Source organism: Lynx rufus, unplaced genomic scaffold (genome assembly GCF_022079265.1).
Source record: "Lynx rufus isolate CCGP_SWC_20201006 ecotype Redwood Valley unplaced genomic scaffold, mLynRuf1.p SCAF_1, whole genome shotgun sequence".
Lineage (NCBI taxonomy): Eukaryota > Metazoa > Chordata > Mammalia > Carnivora > Felidae > Lynx > Lynx rufus.
The window spans coordinates 174230662-174254372 of NW_025814823.1; the positions used below are offsets into that span (position 1 = coordinate 174230662).

At 41.7% G+C, this 23711-nt stretch overlaps 1 protein-coding gene across 1 annotated transcript in view; it reads right to left on the reverse strand.

Moving 5' to 3' along the window:
- The window catches only part of SIMC1 (SUMO interacting motifs containing 1), an 82760-nt gene extending 63649 nt beyond the window's left edge, over positions 1–19111 (reverse strand). The window contains exon 1 of the mRNA XM_047090893.1: positions 18894–19111. Coding sequence (XP_046946849.1) covers positions 18894–19022 — 129 coding nt within the window. The 5' untranslated portion in view covers positions 19023–19111. The remainder of the gene's footprint in view (positions 1–18893) is intronic.
- Positions 19112–23711: the final 4600 nt, after the last annotated feature.

A 23711-nucleotide genomic window follows, 5' to 3' on the forward strand; every position in this document is an offset into this window, starting at 1 on the left:
GGACTCTCTGAGAAAAGATGGGGAAAAAAAATACCAAAAGCAACAAAGACTAGAAAGGACCAGAGAACACCACCAGAAACTCCAACTCTATAAGAAACATAATGGCAATAAACATATCTTTCAGTACTCACTCTAAACGTCAATGGACTAAATGTTCCAATCAAAAGACACTGGGTAACAGAATGGACAAGAAAACAAGATCCGTCAATATGCTGTTTACAAGAGACCCACTTCAGACCTAAAGATACCTTCAGATTGAAAATAAGAGGATGGAGAACCATCTATCATGCTAATGGTTGACAAAATAAAGCCAGAGTAGCCATGCTTATATCAGACAATCTAGACTTCAAACTAAAGACTGTAACAAGAGATGAAGAAGGGCATTATATCATAATTAAGGGGTCTATACACCAAGAAGACCTAATAATTGTAAACATTTATGCTCCATATGTGACAGCACCCAAATTCATAAATCAATTAATTACAAACATAAAGAATCTCATTGATAATAATACCATAATAGTAGGGGACTTCAACACCCCAATTACAACAATGGACAGATCATCTAAACAGAAAATCAACAAGGAAACAATGCCTTTAAATGACACCGGACCAGATGGACTTAACAGATATATTCAGAACATTTCATCCTAAAGCAGTGGAATATACATTCTTCTCCAGTGCACATGGAACGTTCTCCAGAATAGACCATGTACTGAGACACAAATCAGCCTTCAACAAGTACAAAAAGATTGAGATCATACCATGCATATTTTCAGACCACAACACTATGAAACTTGAAATCAACCACAAGAAAAAATTTGGAAAGACAGCAAACACTTGGAGACTAAAGAACACCCTCCTGAGAAAGAATGAATGGACTAACCAAGAAGTTAAAAAGGAAATTATAACGTACATGGAAGCCAACAAAAATGATAACACCAAGACCAAAACCTCTGGGATGCAGCAAAGATGGTCGTAAGAGGGAAGATTATAGCAATCCAGGCCTTCCTAAAGAAGGAAGAAAGGTCTCAGATACACAACGTAACCTTACACCTTAAAGAGCTGGAGAAAGAACAGCAAATAAACCCCAAACCAGCAGAAGACAGGAAATAATAAAGATTAGAGCAGAAAACAATGCTATTAAAAGCAAAAACAAACAAACAAACAAAAAAAACCCAGTAGAACAGAATAATGAAACCAGAAACTGGTTCTTTAAAAGAATTAACAAAATTGATAAACCACTAGCCAGTTTGATCAAAAAGAAAAAGGAAAGGACTCAAACAAAATCAAGAATGAAAGAGGAGAGACCACAACCAATACAGCAGAAATAAAAACAATAATAAGAGAATATTATGAGCAATTATACACCAATAAAATGGGCAATCTGGAAGAAATGGACAAATTCCTAGAAACATATACACTACCAAAACTGAAACAGGAAGAAATAGAAAATCGGAACAGACCCATAACCAGTAAGGAAATCGAATTAGTAATCAAAAGTCTACCAAAAAACAAGAGTCCAGGGCCAGATGGCTTTCCAGAGGAATTCTACCAAACATTTAAGGAAGAGTTAACACCTATTCTCTTGAAGCTGTTCCAAAAAATAGAAATGGAAGGAAAACTTCCAAACTCTCTCTATGAAGCCAGCATAACCTTGATTCCAAAACCAGACAAAGACCCCACTAAAAAGGAGAACTATAGACCAATTTTCCTGGTGAACATGGATGCAAAAATCCTCAACAAGATATTAGCCAACCAGATCCAAGAATACATTAAAAAAATTATTCACCACGACCAAGCGGGATTTATGCCTGGGATGCAGGGCTGGTTCAATATCTATAAAACAATTAATGTGATTCATCACATCAATAAAAGAAAGGACAAGAACCACATGATCCTCTCAATAGATGCAGAGAAAGCATTTGACAAAACACAGCATCCTTTCTTGATAAAAACCCTCAAGAAAGTAGGGATAGAAGGAGCATACCTTGAGATCATAAAAGCCATATATGAAGGACCCAACGCTAATATTATTGTCAATGGAGAAAAACTGAGAGCATTCCCCCTAAGGTCAGGAACAAAACAGGGATGTCCTCTCTTGCCACTGTTATTTAACATAGTATTGGAAGTCTTAGCCTCAGCAATCAGACAACACAAAGCAATAAAAGGCATCCAAATCGTTGAGGAGGAGGTCAGACTCTCACTCTTTGCAGATGACATGATACTCTATATGGAAAACCCTAAAGATTCCACCAAAAAACTGCTAGAACTGATTCATGAATTCAGGAAAGGGGCAGGATACAAAATCAGTACAGAAATAGGTTTCATTCCTATACACCAACAATGAAGCGGCAGAAAGAGAAACCAAGGAATTGATCCCATGTACAATTGCACAAAAAACCATAAAATACCTAGGAATAAATCTAACTGAAGAGGTGAAAAATGTAGACACTGAAAACTGTAGAAAGCTTATGAAAGAAATTGAAGAAGACACAAAAAAAAGGGAAAAAGATTCCGTGCTCCTGGATGGGAAGAACAAATATTGTTAAAACGTCAATACTACCCAAAGTAATCTACATATTCAATGCAATCCCTATCAGAGTAACACCAACATTCTTCACAGAGCTAGAACAAACAATCCTAAAATTTGTATGGAACCAAAAAGACCCTGAATTGCCAAAGCAATCTTGAAAAAGAAAACTAAAGCAGGAGGCATCACATTCCCGGACTTCAAGCTATACTACAAAGCTGTAATCATCAAGACAGTATGGTACTGGCACAAGAACAGACACTCAGATCAATGGAACAGAATAGACAATCCAGAAATGGACCCACAAATGTATGGCCAACTAATCTTTGACAAAGCAGGAAAGAATATCCAATGGAATAAGGACAGTCTCTTCAGCAAGTGGTGCTGGGAAAACTGGACAGCAACATACAGAGAGATGAACCTGGACCACTTTCTTACACCATACACGAAAATATGAACTCAAAATGGATGAAAGACCTAAACATAAGACAGGAAGCCATCAAAATCCTCAAGGAGAAAGCAGGCAAAAACTGCTTTGACTTTGGCCACAGCAACTTCTTACTCAACACATCTCCAGAGGCAAGGGAAACAAAAGCAAAAATGAACTATTGGGACCTCATCAAAATAAAAAGCTTCTGCACAGCAAAGGAAACAATCAGCAAAGCTAAAAGGCAACTGACAGAATGGGAGAAGATATTTGCCAGTATCCAAAACCTATAAAGAACTTCTCAACTTCAACACCCCAAAAACAAATAATCCAGTGAAGAAATGGGCAAAAGACACGAAGACACTTCTCCAAAGAAGACATCAGATGGCCAAATGACAAATGAAAAAAATGCTCAACATCACTCATTAGGGAAATACAAATCAAAACCACCATGAGATACCACCTCACACCTGTCAGAATGTCTAACATTAACAACTCAGGCAACAGATATTGGTGAGGATGCGGCCACTACTGGTGGCACTGCTGGTGGGAATGCAAACTGGTGCAGCCACTCTGGAAAACAGTATAGAGGTTCCTCAAAAAACTAAAAATAGAACTACCCTATGACCCAGCAAATGCACTACTGGTTATTAATCCACTGGGATACAGGTATGCTGTTTTGAAGGGCACATGCACCCTGAAGTTTATAGCAGCACTATCAACAGCAGCCAAAGTATGGAAAGAGCCCAAATGTCCATCGACGGATGAATGGATAAAGAAGACGTGTGTGTGTGTGTGTGTGTGTGTGTGTGTGTGTATACACACACACATACATACAATGGAGTATTACTCAGCAATCAAAAAGAATGAAATCTTACGACTTGCAACTACGTGCATGGAACTAGAGGGTATTATGCTAAGTTAAATTACTCAGAGAAAGCCAAATATAACATGACTTCACTCAGATGAGGACTTTAAGAGACAAACAGATGAACATAAAGGAAGGGAAGCAAAAATAAGGGAGGTAAACAAAAAAATGAGACTCTTAAACATGAAGAACAAACAGCAGTTTGTCAAAGGGGTTGTGGGAGGGGGGATGGGCTAAATGGGTAAGGGGCATTAAAGAATCTACTCCTGAAATCATTGTTGTATTATAAAATAACTAACTTGAATGTAAACTTAAAAAAATAAATTAAATACAAATTTAAAAAAATAATATTTTGCAGGGTTAGTTTATTGATAATAAACCCTTAGTTTTTGTTTGTCTGGGAAACTATCTCTCCTATCCTGAATGATAGCCTTTCTGGATAGAGAATTCTTGGCTGCACATTTCTCCCATTCAGCACTTTGAATATTATCATGCCACATGTTTCTGACTTTGAAAGTTTCTGCTGCAAAATCCCCTGCTAGCCTTATGGGTTTTCCCTTCTTAGTTACTGTCATCTTTGGTCTTGCTTTAAAATGTTTCTTTATCACTATATTTTGCCAATTTAATTGCAATATGTCTTCGTGTGGATTTGTTTTGGCTGATTCTGATGGAAGTTCCCTGTGCCTCCCGGATGTGGTTATCTATTTCCTTTCTCAGATTAGGGAAGTTTTCAGCTATTTCTTCAAATAAATTTTTTGTTTCTCTCTCTTCTTCTGGGACTGCTATGATACGAATATTATTATGCTTGATGAAGTCATTGAGTTCCCTAAGTCTGTTCTCATTTTGCATAATTCTTTTTTCTCTCTTTTGTTCAGATCGATTATTTTTCATTACTCTGCCTTTTAGGTCAATAATTCATCCTCTGTTTATTCCAGCCTGTTGGAAGAATCCTTTCTTCAAATGTGTTTCTCATTTCATTTATTGAGTCCTTTATCTCTGCTATGCTATTCCTTATCTGTTTCAAGAGCCTCACATCTCCCTCTCTTTTCTCAAGTCCACTGAGTATCCTTATGGTCACTACTTTAAATTCTCTACCAGGCATGTTACTTATATTAGTTTCGCTTAGATCTCTGCCCATGGCCTTGTCCTGTTCTTTTATTTGGGATAAATTTTTGTTGTCTCATTTTGTCTAAGTCTCTGTGCCTGTTTCTGTGTGTTAGGTAAGTCAGCTATGTCTCTTGCTCTTGAAAGTAACCGCCTTACGTAGAAGATGTCCTCTAGTGCTCTGCTGTTTAGTGTCTCGTTCCCCAGGGCCTGCTGCTTCTGAGAGGGTCTCCAATGTGTACTGCACGTGCTCTGTCTTGTCCTGGCCACTTTATCCTTCAGGCTAGTCATTTGCAAAGACTCTCTTTGCCTATTGTGGGTAGCGTTTGGTCCCTGGCCTGAATGTGGTGCGTTTTAACTAGGTGTGTTCTGGTCTGTTTGTGAAATGAGACTGTTGCCACCGTCACCAGAACTGAGGCTCTGCAAAAATCCCAAGTCAGGAGACATGGTGTGAGCAGGGTTTGGGACAGTTTTCTGTGGAAAGGGGCCCCCCATGCAGGGTATGAGGCAAGTGTGACTAGGAGGGGCAATTCTAAAGAGTATGGGGAGTGGGGCTTGGTGTAAGCAAGTTAGGTAGCATATTTGATGATGTTCTGGATCCCACATGTAGCTCTGTGTTTATGTGAGGGGCAGGGGAGGGAAATGGCACCAGCCAGTTCCTTTGTTTCTGGAGGGGTATCTCCACTGACACTCTCTGGGATATGCTCTGAGATGAGCGAATAACCTCCACAGTGTGTACCCAGACACTCTTGGGATCACTGTTTCCATGCTGTATATCTGTGTGTTGTTTGCCTGCCTTCTCTCCAACAGCAGAGCAATGCCTTCTGGGTTCCATCCCAGCCAAGCCCACTGACCTTTGAAACACCAGGCTTTAAGCCCCACTGGTTGCAGGAACTTATGAAGGCCTCTTTTACTTTCCAAGCTAATTGCTGGCTACGGGGATTTGTTTTCCCTGTGTGCTCCCCTGTGTGCTAGTCTGTCTCTTACCCTTCTCCGTGACCATGGCTCCCTCCTCAAGATAGAAGCCGCTATCTGTTTCTGTCCCAAACCACATCTTTGCACTTCCTATTTTCTTCATTGTGGCCTTTTTTCTACCTTTAGTTGTGAGTTTGTTATGCCAGTCTTCAGGTCAATTTCTGAGGTATTCAGGATGATTTGATAGTTATCTAGTTGTATTCATGGGATGAAGTGAGCCTAAAGTCCTCCTACTCTGCTGCCATGTTTCCCACCCCACATTAATTGATTTTTGAATGAACAGCCTTGCATACTTAGGATATATTCCTCTTGATCATGGTATATAATTCTTTTTAGACACTGTTGGCTTCAGCTTGCTAATACTTTGTTGAGTTTTTCTGCATATGTTCAGTGAGAGATATTAATCTGTTTTTCTTTTCTTATAATGTCTTTGTCTGGTTTTAGGGTGTTAGGGTAATGCTGGCCTTATAGAGTTAGGCTGTGTCTTCTCTGCTTCCATATCTTCTATAGAGAATTGGTATAATTTTTTCCTTAAACGTTTAGTAGAATATGCCAGTGAACCCAACTGGGCTTGGTACTTTCTGGTTTAGAAGGTTATTAATCATTGATTCAATTTCCTTATTAGATATAGGTCTATTCAGACTGTTCATATAACTTCTGTAACAAAAAATTTAAAATTTAAAAAATGTTTGTTCTCCCCCAAATTAACCTATAAATTCAATAAATACCAAGCAAAATTCCAATGGTATTTTTAAGAGAAATGGAGATGATTCGAAAGTTCATCTGAATCAGAAAAGGCTCAAGAGTAACATAAAAAAACAAAAACAAAAATGAAAAACTATAAGGGAAAGCAAAAGATAAGTGAAGAGGTGAAAAGGGTTCCTGGATCCAATTCCAGTGTGTTCTGTGGAGACTTCCCCACACCAACAAGCAATTCTCTCATGTCTGAGAATTCAACTCAACTCTGACATGATCTACCTGGAGATAGAATCATATTCCATAGGTAACAGGCTCAGTTAGACAAACTTCCAAACCCTCTCCAGGTGTGCCACTCTCCTAGCACTTTTTTTAAAGTTTATTTATTTTGAGAGAGAGACAGAGACAGAGAGAGAGAGAGCGAGCCAGCACAGAGCCTGCTGTGGGGCTTAAACTCACAACTGTGAGATCATGACCAAGCTGAAATCAAGAGTCAGATGCCAACTGACTGAGCCACCCAGGCGCCGTTCTCCTAGCACCTCTATGTGTTCACCAACCCAGAAGCTCTCCAGACGTCCTTTGGGTTCTTATAAAGGCTTCATTATATAGTCAGAATTGATTGAATCATTGGTCACTGGTGATTGAAGTCAATCTCTAGGCCCTCTCCACTCTCTGGAGGTCTGGGGATGGGACTGAAAATTCCAATCCTCTAATCATCTGGCTTCACTGGTAATCAGCTCCCTTATTTAGGTGTTTTCCAAAAGTCACCTCACTACCATAACAAAGAACACCTTTAACTTCTCATCACTTAAGGAGTTCCAAGGGTTTTGAGAGCTGTGAGCAAAGAACCATGGATAAAGACTACATGTATGTGAGAAATATATATTTTGTCATCTGAATGATCAAAAAATATGTATATATATATTTAAAATTTTTTTTAATTTAAGTTTTTAAAAATTTAAATCCAAGTTAGTTAACATATAGTATAGGGTACCTGGGTGGCTCAGTCTGGTAAGCATCTGACTTCAGCTTAGGTCACGATCTCAGTTTGTGTGTTTGAGACCCATGTTGGGCTCTGTGCCGACAGCTCAGAGCCTGGAGCCTCCTTCAGATTCTGTGTCTCCCTCTCTCTCTGCCCCTCCCAGTTCATGCTCTGTCTCTCTCTTTCAAAAATAAACATTTAAAAAATTATTTAAAAAACCATATAGTGTAGTAATGGTTTCAGAAGTAGAATATATATGTAGTTCTTATAAATCACAATATCACAGGAGGCTTTGCCCTACTAAATAGCAAGGTAAACTGCAGAGGTGCAGTAATTAAAATATGCAGAAAATAGGTCCAAATTATCTAGAAAATTTATGACACAGGTAGTTTTTCATATATGTGGGTAGATCATTTGATAGTATTAAATAAGCTAACATTTGAGAAGAGTTTTCCCTTTCAGCAAAATTCTAGACAATTGAAACATTAGACTATCAGATTCGGCACAAATATAAGAAGCTTATAATAACCAGGTTGGCCAGAGTATAAGAAAACGGGTATTCTCATACAGAGTCTGTATTAAGAATATATGTTATAAACTTTTGGAAGTATAATATGGTGGCTATGTGTCAACGACCTTAGCTGCAAGCAAAAAACAAACAACCCAAAATCTTCCTCTAATTTAACCACAAAAGGAGCTTATAGAGGATAATGGGTAGTTTCTAGAATGTAGACAAGAGCCTGAAAACCAAGCTTGGAATCTACACAACCAAAATCTGGTGCTCCAAACCATGTGGTACAACTGAGTACCCCATTATCACGGGCACTGGACACAAACACCCCAGCTTGTATGGCCAGCAGCACCATGCTATATACCCTGCCACCTGCACCTTTATAATTGCTACATGTCATTGCTGATGCCATCTCACCAAAATGGAGTACAAGGACCCTGCTACTTCTCAGCATTTCCAATTCAAAGTCTGGAGTAAGTACATCTGACTAGTGTATCTGGGTTCTATGTCCAAGCCCTATGTGCAAAGTCGTCTGGGAATGTGATGTGAGTATCTGGCGTTTCGGCTTCTTTAGTTAGAAACAGATTATATCTCCAAAGGTGGGAGTTCTGTAAACACAGTTCTGGGATTCAGATACTAGGATCCCACAAAGAATGACATATTGTTCTCGACCATGGTATATATTAAAATTATAAATACATATTACTCTTTAACTCCAAAATCCCACTGTAAGGAATTTGTCCTACAAATGTATTCTCATGACCATGAAAGAGAGTTCATCACATCTTCTGTGATAGCAAAATTAAAATCAGTAAGGGCTGGTCCAATAAATTATGGTCTTTTTCAAAATATTAGAATAACATGCAGCTGATAAATACTTACTAAATGAATACTATGTACCAGGAATCCTCATGTTATGCACTAGGAATACCACTGTAAGCAAAATGGGCAAGAGTTTTGATGAGGTACTAATATTTTTTTTAAATGCCTAAAATATATTTAGTGGTTTAAAAGATTAGTATGACTCCATTGGGAAAAAAGACACATGCATTTTTGTGTACACACAGAGAAAACTTCTGGAACAATACACAAAAACTTACTTATCTCAGAGTGGCAATGGACAGGGGTGGGTTTTTTCCTGAGGCCCTGAATTTTTTACCTCTATTTAAAATTTTAAAATACTTTTTATAATTTAAAATGGGGAAATTTTATTTTTCAGGTGGTATGATTACCTTAAAAAAACAGAAAACAAAGAGAACCCACTGGAGAGTCTGGGTTTCCTTCTGGAGTAAGGAAAATGTTCTAAAATTAGATAATGGTGAAGGTCAAACAACTCAGGGAATTTTATGGGTGGGAATCTTCACGTAAGGTATGGAATTATATCTTAATAAAGCTGTTAATGGGGGATGGGGTAAGTGATCTGCAGGCTTACATGAGAGCTGACCTTGATTTAAGATTCAAATTAGTGTGACATCTGATGTTTAAATTCAAAATGTAGGTGAATTCTGCCTTTTATTCTAAGACATAGCCACATTTTTTAGTTTTAAAAGTCTTAGTAGCCTGGAAAAAAAAAATTAGCCTGGGATAGCTGCCATATATATCCCTTGGCTCTCCCATCACATAAAATTATTTTGATGTAACTGCAACAAAACTTAGCAGGAGAAAAGGATTCCTTAGAAAATCAGTAAAAGGAATTGTTTTTCCTAGAATAAATAGTTACTGAGCATCTACTACACTCAAGGCACTAAGCTAGTTGCTGGGGATATGGCTGTGTCCAACAGTGTACTTTTATTTGGAGGAAGGGATTAAGAAAGAGAAGACAATTTTTAAAAATATTTTTAAAGTACATGATAGGGGTTTAAAAAATAATTTTGGGGGTTGCCTGCATGGCTCACTTGGTTAAGTGTCTGAGTCATGGTTTTAGCTGGGGTCATGATCTCACAGTTCATGGGTTTGAGCCCCACATCGGGCTCTGTGATGACAGTGAGGGGCCTGCTTGGGATTCTCTCTCCCTCTCTCTTTCAGCCCCTTTCCTGCTCACTCTCTCTCTCACTCAAAATAAATAAACTTAAAAAAATAATTTTTGGATTAAAAAACTGCAATGGGTCTATTCTTCTAAAACCATACATTAAAAAAAATTTTTTTAACGTTTATTTATTTTTGAGAGACAGAGACAGAGAACGAGCAAGGGAGGAACAGAAAGAGAAGGAGACACAGAATCTGAAGCAGGCTCCAGGCTCTGAGCTGTCAGTACAGAGTCCAATGTGGGGCTCAAACCCATGAACTGTGAGATCGTGACCTGAGCTGAAGTCAGACGCTTATCCGACTGAACCACCCAGGTGCCCCTAAAACTACATTCAAAAAACAGAATATTTTGCAACTTGCTTTTTTCAACTTATCCATTTATTTCTAGTGCCTCCAGAGGATGTGCCTTCAGAAACCTGGTGAGAGGTTTGCAAGTTCACCCCAGGATTTTCTTTTTTAAAATTTTATTAATTTAATTTTATTTATTATTAAAAATTATTTTAATGTTTATTTACTTTTGAGAGCATGAACACACAAATGGGGGAGGGGCAGAGAGTGAAAGAGTGGGAGACACAGAATTTGAAGTAGGCTCTAGGTTCTGAGCTGTCAGTGCAGAGCCCAAGGAGGTGCTTGAACTCATGAACTGTGAGATCACCACCTGGGCCGAAGTGGGATGCTTAACTAAGACACCCAGATGCCCTCACCCCAGGATTTTCAAGATTGAGACTAATGGTGGTAAACCTGTTCTACTAGTTAGCACCTGGCTGACCCTACCTCAGATTCTTCATCTATCAAATAGGGATAATAACAGTACCAAACTTACGGGGCTGCAGTGAAGATTACATGAGCTAATCCATGCAACGTACTTAATTAACAGGGTGCCTAGCATAAAGGCAAGCTATTCTTACTATGTGAGGCTCACCATGATTGGCATGCTCAACCCTATGGGGCAACCAGTTACTCAGAATCAAAACACTAGCTCCAGGATAAGAAACGCACAGGATTCAAAGCAAGTTTTATTGATTGCCAAAAAGGAAACCCCATAAAATGAAAGGTAAGCCATGTTTCTAATTAGGAAGACAGTATTATAAAGATGTTATTTCTCTTTCAATTAACTTATAAATCCAACACAGTAGTTTTGAACCAGTGGCAATTTTGCCCTCCAGGAGACACTCGGGAGTGTCTAGAGACACTTTCGGTTGTAACAAGTTGGGGGAAAGGTGAGGTGCTGCTACTGGCTGGCAACTAGTGGGCAGAGACCAAAGATGCTGCTAAACATTCCACAGTGCACAGAACAGCCTCCCACAACAAAGAATTATCTGACCCAAAGGAACCCTAATCAAATGCAATCCTGGACAAAATGATTCTAAAATTCTTTTGGAGGCCTACATGGGCACAATAACCAAGAAATTTCGGGAGAAAAATAAGGAAAGATAATTGCTCTATTAGATACCAAAAAATATGATCAAACCACAAAAACAGTAAAGTTCTGTCATTGAAAATAGACCAATCAATGAAACACAAAAGAAAACCTAGAAACAGACACAAGTGTATAAAATAATTCGGTGTTAAAAATATGTCTCAAATATGTGGAAAAAAGATAATTATTTGAGAAATGATTCCCAGACAATTAACACCATATATTATAAACTCTCATATCTAGAGTGTTCCCCTCCTATATCTGCAATCAGGGTGCATCTAATAGTTGGTCTCACATTTCATGTGGTAGTTTCTTTTTTCCTGAAAAGCTGTTCTTAAGTTGACAGCAAGTCTTACATAGGGCAATACGGTATATGGAAAATGGCAGGTACATTTCATGCCATATAAAACATTTTAGGTGAATTAAAGATCTAAATGTAAGAATGAGATGGTAAAAGAATAATAATAAGGAAATAAAAGGAAAGTAATCTCAGGACAGGAAAGATCTCTCTAAACATAAAACAAAACAAAAAAAACCATAAAGATAAAAGATGCACAGATACATACATAAAAGTGTAAAACTTCATTAAGTAAAACACCACAAAGTACAGATTTCTAAATTTAGTATCATCCCCATTTTAAAAGTAGAAATTATTTGGAGGTTGACAAAACGATTTTAAAGTGATCTGACAGAATAAACATGCAAAACTAGTCAAAAAAATTCTAAAAAGAGCAATGAAGAGTTTCCTCTACTTATTGTTAAAATTTTTAATGCTTATTTATTTTAGAGAGACAGAGACAGAGTGTGCACAGGGAAGGGATACAGAATCTGAAGCAGGCTCCAGGCCCTGAGCTGTCAGTACAAAGCCTGATGTGGGGCTTGGGGAGCCTGGGTGGCTCGGTCAGTTAAGCATCCGACTTCAGCTCAGGTCATGATCTCACAGTCATGATCTCATGGGTCGAGCCCCGCATCGGGGTCTCTGCTGACCGCTCAGAGCCTGGAGCCTGTTTCGGATTCTGTGTCTCCCTCTCTCTCTGCCCCTCCCCTGTTCATGCTCTGCCTCTCTCTGTGTCAAAAATAAATAAACGTTAAAAAAAAAAATTAAAAAAAAAAACAAAGCCTGATGTGGGGCTCGAACACAGGGGCTCAAATTCAGGAGCCGTGAGACCACGACCTGCGCTGAAGTCCAACGCTTAACCGACTGAGCCACCCAGGTGCCCCTCCTCTGCTTATTATTAAAATAGCATGTACCAAGGCGAGAAAAGAAAGTCCACAAATAGACACAAAAATATATAAAAGTTTACCATTTGATAAAGGTAATATTTCAAACCACAGGGTAGAAAGGATAGATAATTCAATAAATGTTAGGACAACTAGCTAACCATCCTGAAAGAAAAAGATGACTATATTATCCCTTTTTTGAAATTAATTCCAGGTGGATTAATAAATTAAATGTAAAAAATATTTTTATAATCTTAAGAGGAAAGGCTTCCTAAGGAAAAGAGTGATAGAACTGGCTACACAAGAATTTAAAACTTTTGTAAAGAACCAAAAGAAATAAAAAATTGGGGGGGGGGAAGTAATGTGTATAACACAGGGGGCTGTATTAGTTTCCTAGCACAAATTACTGCAAAATAGCTTAAAACAACAGGCATCTATCATCTCACAGTTCTGGAGGCTTAAAAGTCAAAACCAATCTGCAGTGCCACGCTCTCTCGAAGCCTGTAGAAGAGAATCTGCTCCATGCCTTTCTCTTAGTTTCTGGTGTCACCAGCAATCCTTGGTATTCCTTGATTTGCAGCTTCAACTCCCATCTTTGTTTCTATTGTCACATGGTGTTCTTCCTCTATCCTCATGTCTTCTTATAAGGACACCAGTCATATTAGATTAGTAAGGGCCCACCCTACTCTGTATGACCTCATCTTCAATTACTACATCTGCAATGGCCCTATTTCCCAATAAGGTCACATTTTGTAGTGGTGGTGAGGCCTTTGACATATCTTTTTGAAGGACCCAATTCAACCCATAACAAGTCTTTAGTATGTAAGGAAAATTTACAAATAACACCCCAATAGGAGAAGAACAGGTAATCTTCATGCACACATGCACACAATCTCTCTCTCTATATATACCCAATATACCAATAAACATGTTCAAGGTGTCCAGCTCTACTACGTGCTGAGCACACTCTCTGATCTCCAACCTTACTAGCTGCTCCTCCTCCCCTTACCTTCATCTGAGGTAGACGCTGTGTGTGCCCTAGGGCTACGTCCAGGATGCTCTTCTTGTTGAGTCTTAGCCTAGATGATCTCATCCAGGTCAAGGACTTTACTACGACCTATGTGCCAATGACATCAAATTTGTGTCCCTAGTCAGACCTTCTCCCCTGGCCTCCAAACTCAGTACAAACAACATACCTTGTATCTCCAGCTGGCTATTCTATAAGCATCTTTTAACACCTTCAAAACAGAACTCTTGAATCTTTCCTCCAATCCTGTTCTTCAAGTCTCCATTTCAATGAATGACACCAACATACATCTAGTTGCTCAGGCCAAAACCAGAGCTTCATTCTTGATTCCTCCTTTTCTTTTCATTGTCCACATCCAAATTATCAAGACTTGTTGATTCTACTTCCTCACTATCTTCCAATGTCCCAAATCCTTCCAGTATCCCAGGCTATTCCAAGCTACAATTATTTTTGGTTTAGACTACTGCAGCAACCTCTTAAACTGGTCTCCCTGATTCCGCTATGGTCTCCTTTCAGGAAGGTGACTATACTCCTGGTTTGTTTGGGACAGTTCTAGTTTTCACCTGTTGTTTGACATCCCCTCCAGTTAGCACCCCCTTTCATTTGCAAAAGGATTCCCACTTGGATGATAAATTACACGGTCACCTTACTGTACAGTATTATCTTCTCACAGTAGCTAAAACTACTTTTTAAATCTTTTCCTTTTTTTTTTTTAATGTTTATTTTTGAGAGAAAGAGTAGACACAGCGTGAGCGGGGGAGAAGCAGAGAGAGGGTGAAACACAGAATCTGAAGCATGCTCCAGGCTCTGAGCTGTCAGCACAGAGCCTGACACGGGGCTCGAACCCACGAACTGTGAGATCGTGACCTGAGCCAAAGTTGGACACTTAACTGACTAAGCCACCCAGGCACCCCTAAAACCATCTTTTAAAAATGCAAATGAGATCATGTCATTCCCCTGCCTAAAACCCTTCAAAGATTTCTTATTACATAAGGATAAAATTGGAACTCCTTATTGTGGTCTACAAGACCCTATATGACCTAGCCCACTACTTCTCATCTCTTCAGACTGTGTCTTCCATTAATTACCTTCCAGCCCCGCTGGCCTTTCAATTCCTCCAATTAGTCATACCATTTCCACTTCCAAGTCTTTGTTTTTGCCACACCCATTGCTGCTACCTTAGATCTTCTCATAACAAATCTATTCTGTCATTTTTTTCTCAGATCAAATATTAACTCTTCAGAGAGAGACCTTCTTTGAAAATACAATTTAATGTTCCCAACACCACCTGTTACTATTACATTGTTCACTTATTTGCTGGTTGTTTATTGCTTATGTTTCCCCAACAGAATATCAGCTCATTGTTAACTTGTTTACTTCTGGTCCCCAGGGTCAGAGCATGTGCTCAATAAGTATTTATTGAAAGAATGAATCACAACCAAAGAAAAAAATTAAAACCATGACAGCTCATAGAATTTGGCTACCAAATCAACAAATATTTAAATGAACAAAAATGCCTATTTTTATTTCTAACACTCTGTATCATCTGACATTACATTTATGTGACTGTTTATTGTTTGTTTCCCCTTGACTAAAATAGAACCTCCACAAGGGCAGGGACTTGTTCACAGCTGTATTGTTAGCACCTACAAGTGCCTTGCATATAGTAAGTGTTCAGTAAATGTTTACCAAATAAATTGACAATATCTAGGAGTGACTGGGTAGTGGAGAAAAGGGTATGGTGAGAATATAATTGGTGCACAATTTCTGTAGGAAATTTGGCAATATATATCAAAAGCTCTCAAAGGGGGCATACCTTTTGACTTCATACTCTCACTTCTAAGAGGAACTCATCCTAAAGAAGCAAATAAACAAGGGTACAAAGATTATTTGTGAGGGACTTTACTCTGGGTTGTTTATGACAGAGAAAATTTGTAAATGTCAGCATGATATCCATTAATAGGAGATCATAAATAGAATTACAAATCTATACAATGAAACACATTAAAAATATTGGAGAGACATGTATTGATTGGTGCAAGAGACAAAAAGTGTATTAAGAGAAAAGGTGGGGCACCTGGGTGGCTCAGGCAATTAAGCATCTGACTCTGGATTTTGGCTCAGGTTTTATCTCATGGTTTGTGAACTCAAGCCTTGTGTTGCTTGGGATTCTCTCTCTTAAATAATCAATAAATAAACATTTAAAAAGAGAGAGAAAAAGGCAAGCTAAAAAAAGCCCCACATGTATAGTGGAATTTCATTTTCGCAAAAACATACATGGGGAAGACACGAGGGGCTGTATGAATGCACACTGGCATTTACAGATAAAAGTTTAGATGGACATACTTCAAAATATCAACACTGGTTATCTCTGGATGGTGAGATTAAGGACAGTTTTAATTTTCTTCTACGTACATTTCTAAAGTTTTTGTAATTAGGTCAACATTCTGCTTTTGTAAGTGGCAAACAGAAAATAGTAAGTATTATGGAAAACACAGACCCGCTTCATAAACTTAGTGAAGACTAAAGCCCAGGTTAAGAACCAGGAGTTCAGAAATGTCAACTTCAGTATTGGAAATAGTTTGCTGATTTCCCGAATTCAAGCAAGTTGTTTCCCCTCAATCAATATTTGTAAAAAAAAAAGAAAGAAAGAAAGAAAGAAAGAAAGAAAGAAAGAAAGAAAGAAAGAAAGAAAAAATAAATAAAACTTGTTTCTTTTATTTCATCGCCTGCCACGCTTGAGAAGGTCAGGCCTGGCTGAGAAAAAATACAAAGTGTAGCAAAAGCGATCACCTATGCTAGGCATTTTCCTTGTGTTGCCTTATTAAAACCCCCTTATGATCCTGTCAGATAGGTATCAATGTTCTCAAGCGCAAAAGCTGAGAGAGGTGACAGAATTTGCCAAAACTCTCACTGCTGCTATGCGCGGTAGGGGTGGGGGTTCCTGATTTGAAGAGAGGTCTCTCTGACCTCAGGGCCTTCAGGCGAAAGCTAGACAAAAGCGTTTTAGGCTTTAACCTTGCAAGTCTCTTAACGCATCTGATCTCTGGCATGGTTATCCTACTGCCCTATTTAATTCGCAACAACCATAAAAAGAGACCAAGCCTGGAGTTTTAAAGGAAAACTAGAGTAAATATATGGAGAGGCAAGATTTACATTGGGTACTGTTCTCTGGAATGTGCCCTTCATTTCTCTTCAACTCAGAAGGCTCAGAATGAAAAGGCTTGGTTGGGCGGTCACGGGGGCGGGGAGCAGTTTGAGAGATCACCCACGTTTGTGTGTGAAGGGCCACAAGAGACACCACAGACGAAGGATGACATCTGAGCACTTAAAGAGAGGAGCTGGACGAAGATGAGGGAAGATGGACGACACCTGGAAGGAAAGGGGACTTGAGACCAGGGGCAACGGGAACGAGGAAGAACTGGAAGGAAAGGCAGCTGTGAGTTATCCTGAGGCCACTTCTTCCTTCCACCTTTTTTCTCCCTCTCGTCTTTTCCTTGCTTATCTCGGTCACGATTAGGTCTTCAGCACTCTTTTCTATTTGGGTGATTACCAAATCTCTCCAGTCCTGACTTTTCTCCAGAGTTCAACTCCTCCTGAGGTCCCAACTGAAGGCGGCATCCCTTCCACCTCAAGCCTGCTCCTACTCATGTACTCGTTCTCACTTATCAAACATCCATTAGAACTGCTCTTTCTCCTCTCTTCCTTCAGCCATTCTTTCACCCAACAAACATTTATTGTGGGTCTACGTCCTTCACACCGCCACGGCACTGGGGCTACCCCATGCACTTACCACGTTGGGTCACTTCTCCTCTGAAATCTTGTCTGTCCATCTCCTCTAAGTTCTTTACTGAGATTTACTGAGAATCCTGCATGCTTGAACCAGGGCGACACGGGACTAGATGTTAACTGGTCTGGCATGCCATTCATTTTGTAGCGACCACTTCGCATTTAGCACTATACCTGGGGCACAGAAGGGGCTGGCAGTGGAGGCGTAGGGACTACAAACTGGCTGGGACCGGAGGAGCAGAAGCTAGGAGATTTGCCTCGAAGGAGTATTTGCATATGAAGAAAGGTGTCTTCCTTGACCTGTAGGTTACAGACCTATACCAGCCAGAGAATTCTTTTATTTCTGGGGTGTGTCCGTGGGAAGCTAGGAAGACGGCTGGAAGTCTGATGTTGAGAGTCTTCTGATAGAAAGCCTGTCCACCTCCCACTCCTGGAGTACTCAACAGTCACTTGTTGAATACATCACCTTCTGTGAGAGAGGCCACGGACATTGTGTTCTCCACTGTATCCCCAGCGCCTAGCACATCTAGCCCACATTAGGGGTTCCGTAAATATCTGTGGAGGATTCTAGAAAGGCAGGGACCATAGATATTTCATTCACCACCTCAGGACGAAGGACAAAGACTAAAGACTAAGGAGCCTGAAGGAAAAAGGGAGCAAGACGTTTCCTTCCCTACTCCTTTAGAGCTGGGTAAATGTTTGCTAAGCGAAATAAATCGCCCTCCTGCACTACTCCAAAATCGGGCCCCTCGCTCGGCTGCCAGGCCCTGGAGCGCGGCCACCATCTGGCTCAGGCTCAGGCCCGCGCTTCCCTCCCTCCCAGCCCGGGCTCCTGTTACCTCCCTGCACACATCTGTACCCACCACAGGCCAAACAATTACACGCTCCCGCGTCCCTGCCTCGAGATCCCCCAGGACCACGTCCCCCCAGCTCCCCGCCCCCACCCGAGCTCCGGGGAAGCCGGCGGCCGGGCCTCACACCGCCGCTTGCAGCCGGCTCCCGCACCCCCAGCCACAGGCGCGCCAGGCCGCCGTCCATGTGCTCGGCCGCCGTTGCCAGCCCCGGCCCGCTGAGGCTGCAGCGCGGAGCCCGGGAGGCCCGGCGGCCGCGGCCCGGGCCCGCCGCGCTCCTCAGGGCGGGAAAGGTCGGCAAGCGGCGAGGCGGGAAGCCGCTGAAGCTGTGAGGCGCCAGGGGGCGGGAGGCGGTGGCGCGGGGGGACCAGCGGGCCGAGCCGGGGGTGCGAAGATGCGCAGCCCGAGCGGGGGCAGCGCTCCGGCCTCGGCGGGGCTGGGCGAGCGGCGGCTCGCTCACTCACCACGGTCCGGCGGGGCAGAGCGCCGGGGGTTCGGGACAGGGCCCGGCGGAGCCTCCGCGCCCTGCCCGAGCGGGCCCCCCCGGAGCTCTCGGAGCCGCTGTCGTCCGAGATCACGATGAAATCCTCCATGGCTGCGGGCCCCGGCCGAGGCGGCGCGCGGGCGGCCGGCGACCCGGACGACGGCGGCGGCGACTTCGGTTCCTGCTGCTGAAGCGGTGGCGGCGGCGACAACCGGAGCCATCACCCCGCCGGCCCCGCCCCTTCCCGCCCCGAGCCCCGCCCCCGCCGGCCGGCTCCGCCCCGCCCCTCCGGAGCCAGCCCCCCCCCCCCCCCCCCCGCCGGCGGTGGCGAGCGGCGGGCAGCGGGCGGGTAGGGCTCTGGCCCCGCGGGCGCTGTGCTTGGCGGGGAAACTTATCTTCCCTTCCTGGGGAGGAAAAAAAAGAGAGAGAGAGAGAAAATCAAGTCGCAGCCGGCTTGGGCCGGTGTTGCGGGCGGGCGTGGGAGACGCTGAGGCTGCGAGGGCTTCCCCAGCTGTTTCCAACTGACCCAAGTGTGAAGTGAGGTGTGAACAGGCATGCCTCTGACTGAGCCCGAGCCCACTGACTGCCCAGGAGAGAGGCCCTTGAGGACCTGGCCTGCAACAGACTGGCTGGAGGGTCCCCCACTGACTGAGGGTAGGTGGCCTTGGCCTGTGGCTGAGGGGGCAGAGACCACCCCGCTCCCTTGTGCACAGGTGCCAGTACGACTGTGGGATAAATGCCTAGAAGTGGAATTACTGGGTCAGAGGGGATGTTTCTGCTGTTTCGATAAATGATGCCAAATTACTCCTAAATCGTACCAACTGGCAGTTTCACCAACAATCTAGGTCACGCAGGCATTTAAACTGTGAGATTCAGAAACTTGGGCAGTTGGTAGCAGAATCAGAAACTTGAAAAAATGTACAAAGAGAAGCCCTGAGATGGCTCCCGCCAGGAAAAATGAGATGTTATGAATGAGCAAAGTTATAAAGATAAAAAGATACACCCGGTAGAGGGAGAAGTGGTAGGTAGGTGGCCGGTTGTAGGGCAGGAACAAGTCAAGATGGGGAGGATCTGTGTTACGATAAATGTTGGGTATTGACAAAATCCTGTTGCTCATGCTCCCGCAACTTGCTAATATGAGTTGACAGAGCCAATGGGAAAACGTATTTCTCAGAAGAGGGATTGATTTCCAAAGGAATGGTTATCAGATGCTACCTGATAAGCACTGTCTAGAGCAGTGATTCTCAAACTTCAGTGAACATCACAATCACCAAGAAGACGTGTTCAAACACAGATTGTTGGGCCCCACCCTGGAGTTTGTAATTCTGGGGTACGAGGCATGAGGCTCTGAATTTATATTTCTGAAAAGTTTCTGGATACCGTTGATCCTGCAGGTCTGGGCACCATGTGTTGAAAACCACTGGTCTGGTGGGCAGGGAGTCTACTGTGAACGCATTTCAGAAGTTCTGGTTGAATGGCGAAAATCATCCCACTTGTGAGGGGATTCATTAAGTTGTCTTCACCAAATGCCATTAAACATTCGGTTTATTTGACTCCCTGCTTCTTGAAACACTGTCTTCTCTAAGCTTCTGTGATGCTGCACCTCTCTGACCACTTCTTTTCAGTCTTCCCAGATGACTCCTGCTCCTCTACTCACTCCTTGAATCTTATTTTTAATTTTTTTTAACATTTACTTATTATTGACAGACAGAGACAGAACATGAGCATGTGAAGGGCAGAGAGAGGAGGAGACACAGAATCTGAAGCAGGCTCCAGGCTCTGATCTGTTAGCACAGAGCCCAATGTGGGGCTCAAACCCACAAACCGTGAGATCATGACCTGAGCCAAAGTCGGACGCTTCACTGACTGAGCCACCCAGACGCCCCATCCTTGAATCTTGATGTTCCTCAGAGTTCTAACAGAGGCCACCTTCACGCACTCTCCCTACACAGTGTCAACATGGCTGTAAGGGTAACTTTGATGTGGACGGCTCCCACAGGCTTATCGCCAGCCGTGCATGTATATTGAATGAATTAAAACCGAACCCCTGTCCCCTCAAAAAAAGCCTGCTTCTTCTTCTCTGTTCCCTATCTTAGTGAGCGGTGGTACTACCAGCCAGCAATTGCTCAAGTGAGAAATCTGAGCATTATGCTTGATTTCTACCTCTTTCTCACCAACAAGTCCTGTCTCTTTTATCTCCTAAATATTTTTCGTGCCTGTTTGCTTCTTTTGGCCTCTTCTGGGATCATTCTAGGCAAGCTAAGGTCACCTCTGGCCCAGTCTACTTTAGTAGTCACCTATTTAGTCTTCCTGAATCTATTCTTGCCCTCTTTCATTCCTTTTTCCACATCCAAAGTGATCTTTAAGAGAGTATGTAATCAAGCCCCCTTTAGTGGCTTCCTAATAACACTGTGTCTTAGTTGCCACCATATTAACAAAATACCATGGCCTGGGTTACTTAAACAATAGAAATTTCTTTTCTTACAGTTCTAGAGGCTGGGAAGTCAAAGATCAAGGTTTCTGGTGAAACCTCTCTGTTTAGGTTGCAGATTTCTTTTTACAGCCTCACATGGTCTTTCCGCAGTGGGTGTATGCTGAGAGAGAGGGAGAGAGGGAGGAAAGGAGGGAGGAAGAAAAGAAGGAGCAAAGGAAAGAGGGAAGGAGGGAGACAAGGAGAGGGAGAGGGGAGAGAGAGGAAGGGAGGCAGAGAAGGAAAAGGAGAGAGAGAGAGAGAGGAGAGAGAGAGATTTCTTCCTCCTATAAAGCCACTAATCCCAGCATGAGGGCCAAATCTACATGTCTAATCTAACCTTAATTACCTTTCAAAGGTCCCATATCCAAATACCATCACATTGGGGGTTAGAGTTTTTTGGGGGGAACACAAATATAGCACTACAAACTTTTAAATGTAAAAAATATATTTTTGTAAATTATATAAATATTATATTTATATATAGTAAACATATGATTTCACTGTAAGTAATTTTTACCCCCCCCCAAAAAAAAGGAAGGGAAAAAATTTTGAACTCTATGATATGCATGTTACAGTGTTAAGGGACGAAGTGTACTGATGTCTACAAGTTATTTTGAAATGCATCAAAAATAAAATAGATGAATGTGTAGATGGATAAATATGGATAAAGCAAATATAACAACATGTTAACATTGTCAAATCTACATGATACTTTAACTTTTATGTAAATTTGGATGTTTTCATATTATATTGAGAAAAAATTTGAAATTAAGAAAGTGAGTTATGATTTTATAACGTTTTAAAAAAAGGAGAGTGAAGATTATGATGAACCCTGTGTGCCCATCATCCAGCTTCAAGAATGATCAATCTTGTTCCACTTATATTCTTATCCACTCTGTGAAAACACAGTGACACTTTTGAAACAATAGTGAACAAGGTAGACATGGTCTCTGGTTTATGGTGATTATACTTTGTGGAGAAAGCAGACAATAAGCTAGTAAATAATTATAAATTATGATAAGTATATAACCACTTTGTGATATACTTGTGAGATGTAACTTGTGAGATATAAATATAAAATAATTTTATTGTTTCTCCAGTAACCATCACCACTGTCTGTAGAAATCCTCTTGTTCTCTGGATAGTGAATTCCCTTAAAAAATAGTCTATTCTGGGGTGCCTGTGTGGCTCAGTCGGTTAAGTGACTCTTGATTTCAATTCAGGTAATGATCTCATGGTTCGTGACATTGAGCCCCACATCGGGCTCTGCCTGGTTGGGATTCTCTCTCTCCCTCTCTCTCTGCCTCTCCTCTGCACATGCTCTCTCTCTCTGTCTCAGAATAAATAAACATTAAAAGATATTTTTAAAAAAATATCCTGTTCTGGTCCCATTCCAAGCATTATGACTTAGGCTTGTCCATTTAAAGTCTTTAATCTCATATTTAATTTATAGCTCTTACCATTCTCCGGGTGCAGGTGGACTTGTGGTTACAACAGCTCCTAGTGGAGAGGGTGGTAATGTCCCCTTCTGTACCCTTGACTCTTGTTCCTCCCAAGTAGGAATGAGGAAGAGGGAGAGAGAATATTCTCTGCAAGACTGTCCAGAAAGAATTGTTTGCTCTTTTTCTGCTGGTTGTTGCTGTTTCAATAATAGTTCTCCCAGTGTGTGGGGAGTACAGAGGCTAGCTCTCTTACTTGGACGGGGCACATGGTTGCTCTCTGGGGCCTGCTCTGTGTACATCCTAACCTAGGAGAAGTCAGTCTCAACCTCTTTCTCCCAGACATCCCCATCAGTCCCTACCAGGGGCAATCTAACCTGTAAGCCTGTTGGGGGATCCTTGTTGTTCGGGGATCCTTGTCTGGAGGGGCTTCTTGGGGAGTGCCAGCAAGAGCCTTGAGGCTCAGCCATCTTCTGTGCTCTCTAGGAGACTCACACATGGAGATTTTGCATGCTTAAATCAGGAAGGAAAGAAATGCAGGCAGCTCTCATCCTGATGGCCTTTATCTAAGCCCACGTTAGCTCTCTTCTCCCTTCCTTCGCACCCAAGGACATCAGGGGCTTGTTCAAGTCATGGTTCAGTAACTTTCAGACAAGTTCTCAGCTTGGGGAATGGGAAGAAGAATAGTTTGCTGCACTTTCAACTTGTGGTAAGGGAATGGGGAGAACAAGTTGAATGACCCCATCTTCTTTAGCTAGGGAGAATTAATGGATGGTTGCTAACTACAATATTCATCTGGATATATGAACTAATTGGAGAAAAATTTAAATTCTACTTTTGTTGCAGAATTTATGATAAAGTGGTTAATATTAGTAACTAACTTTTA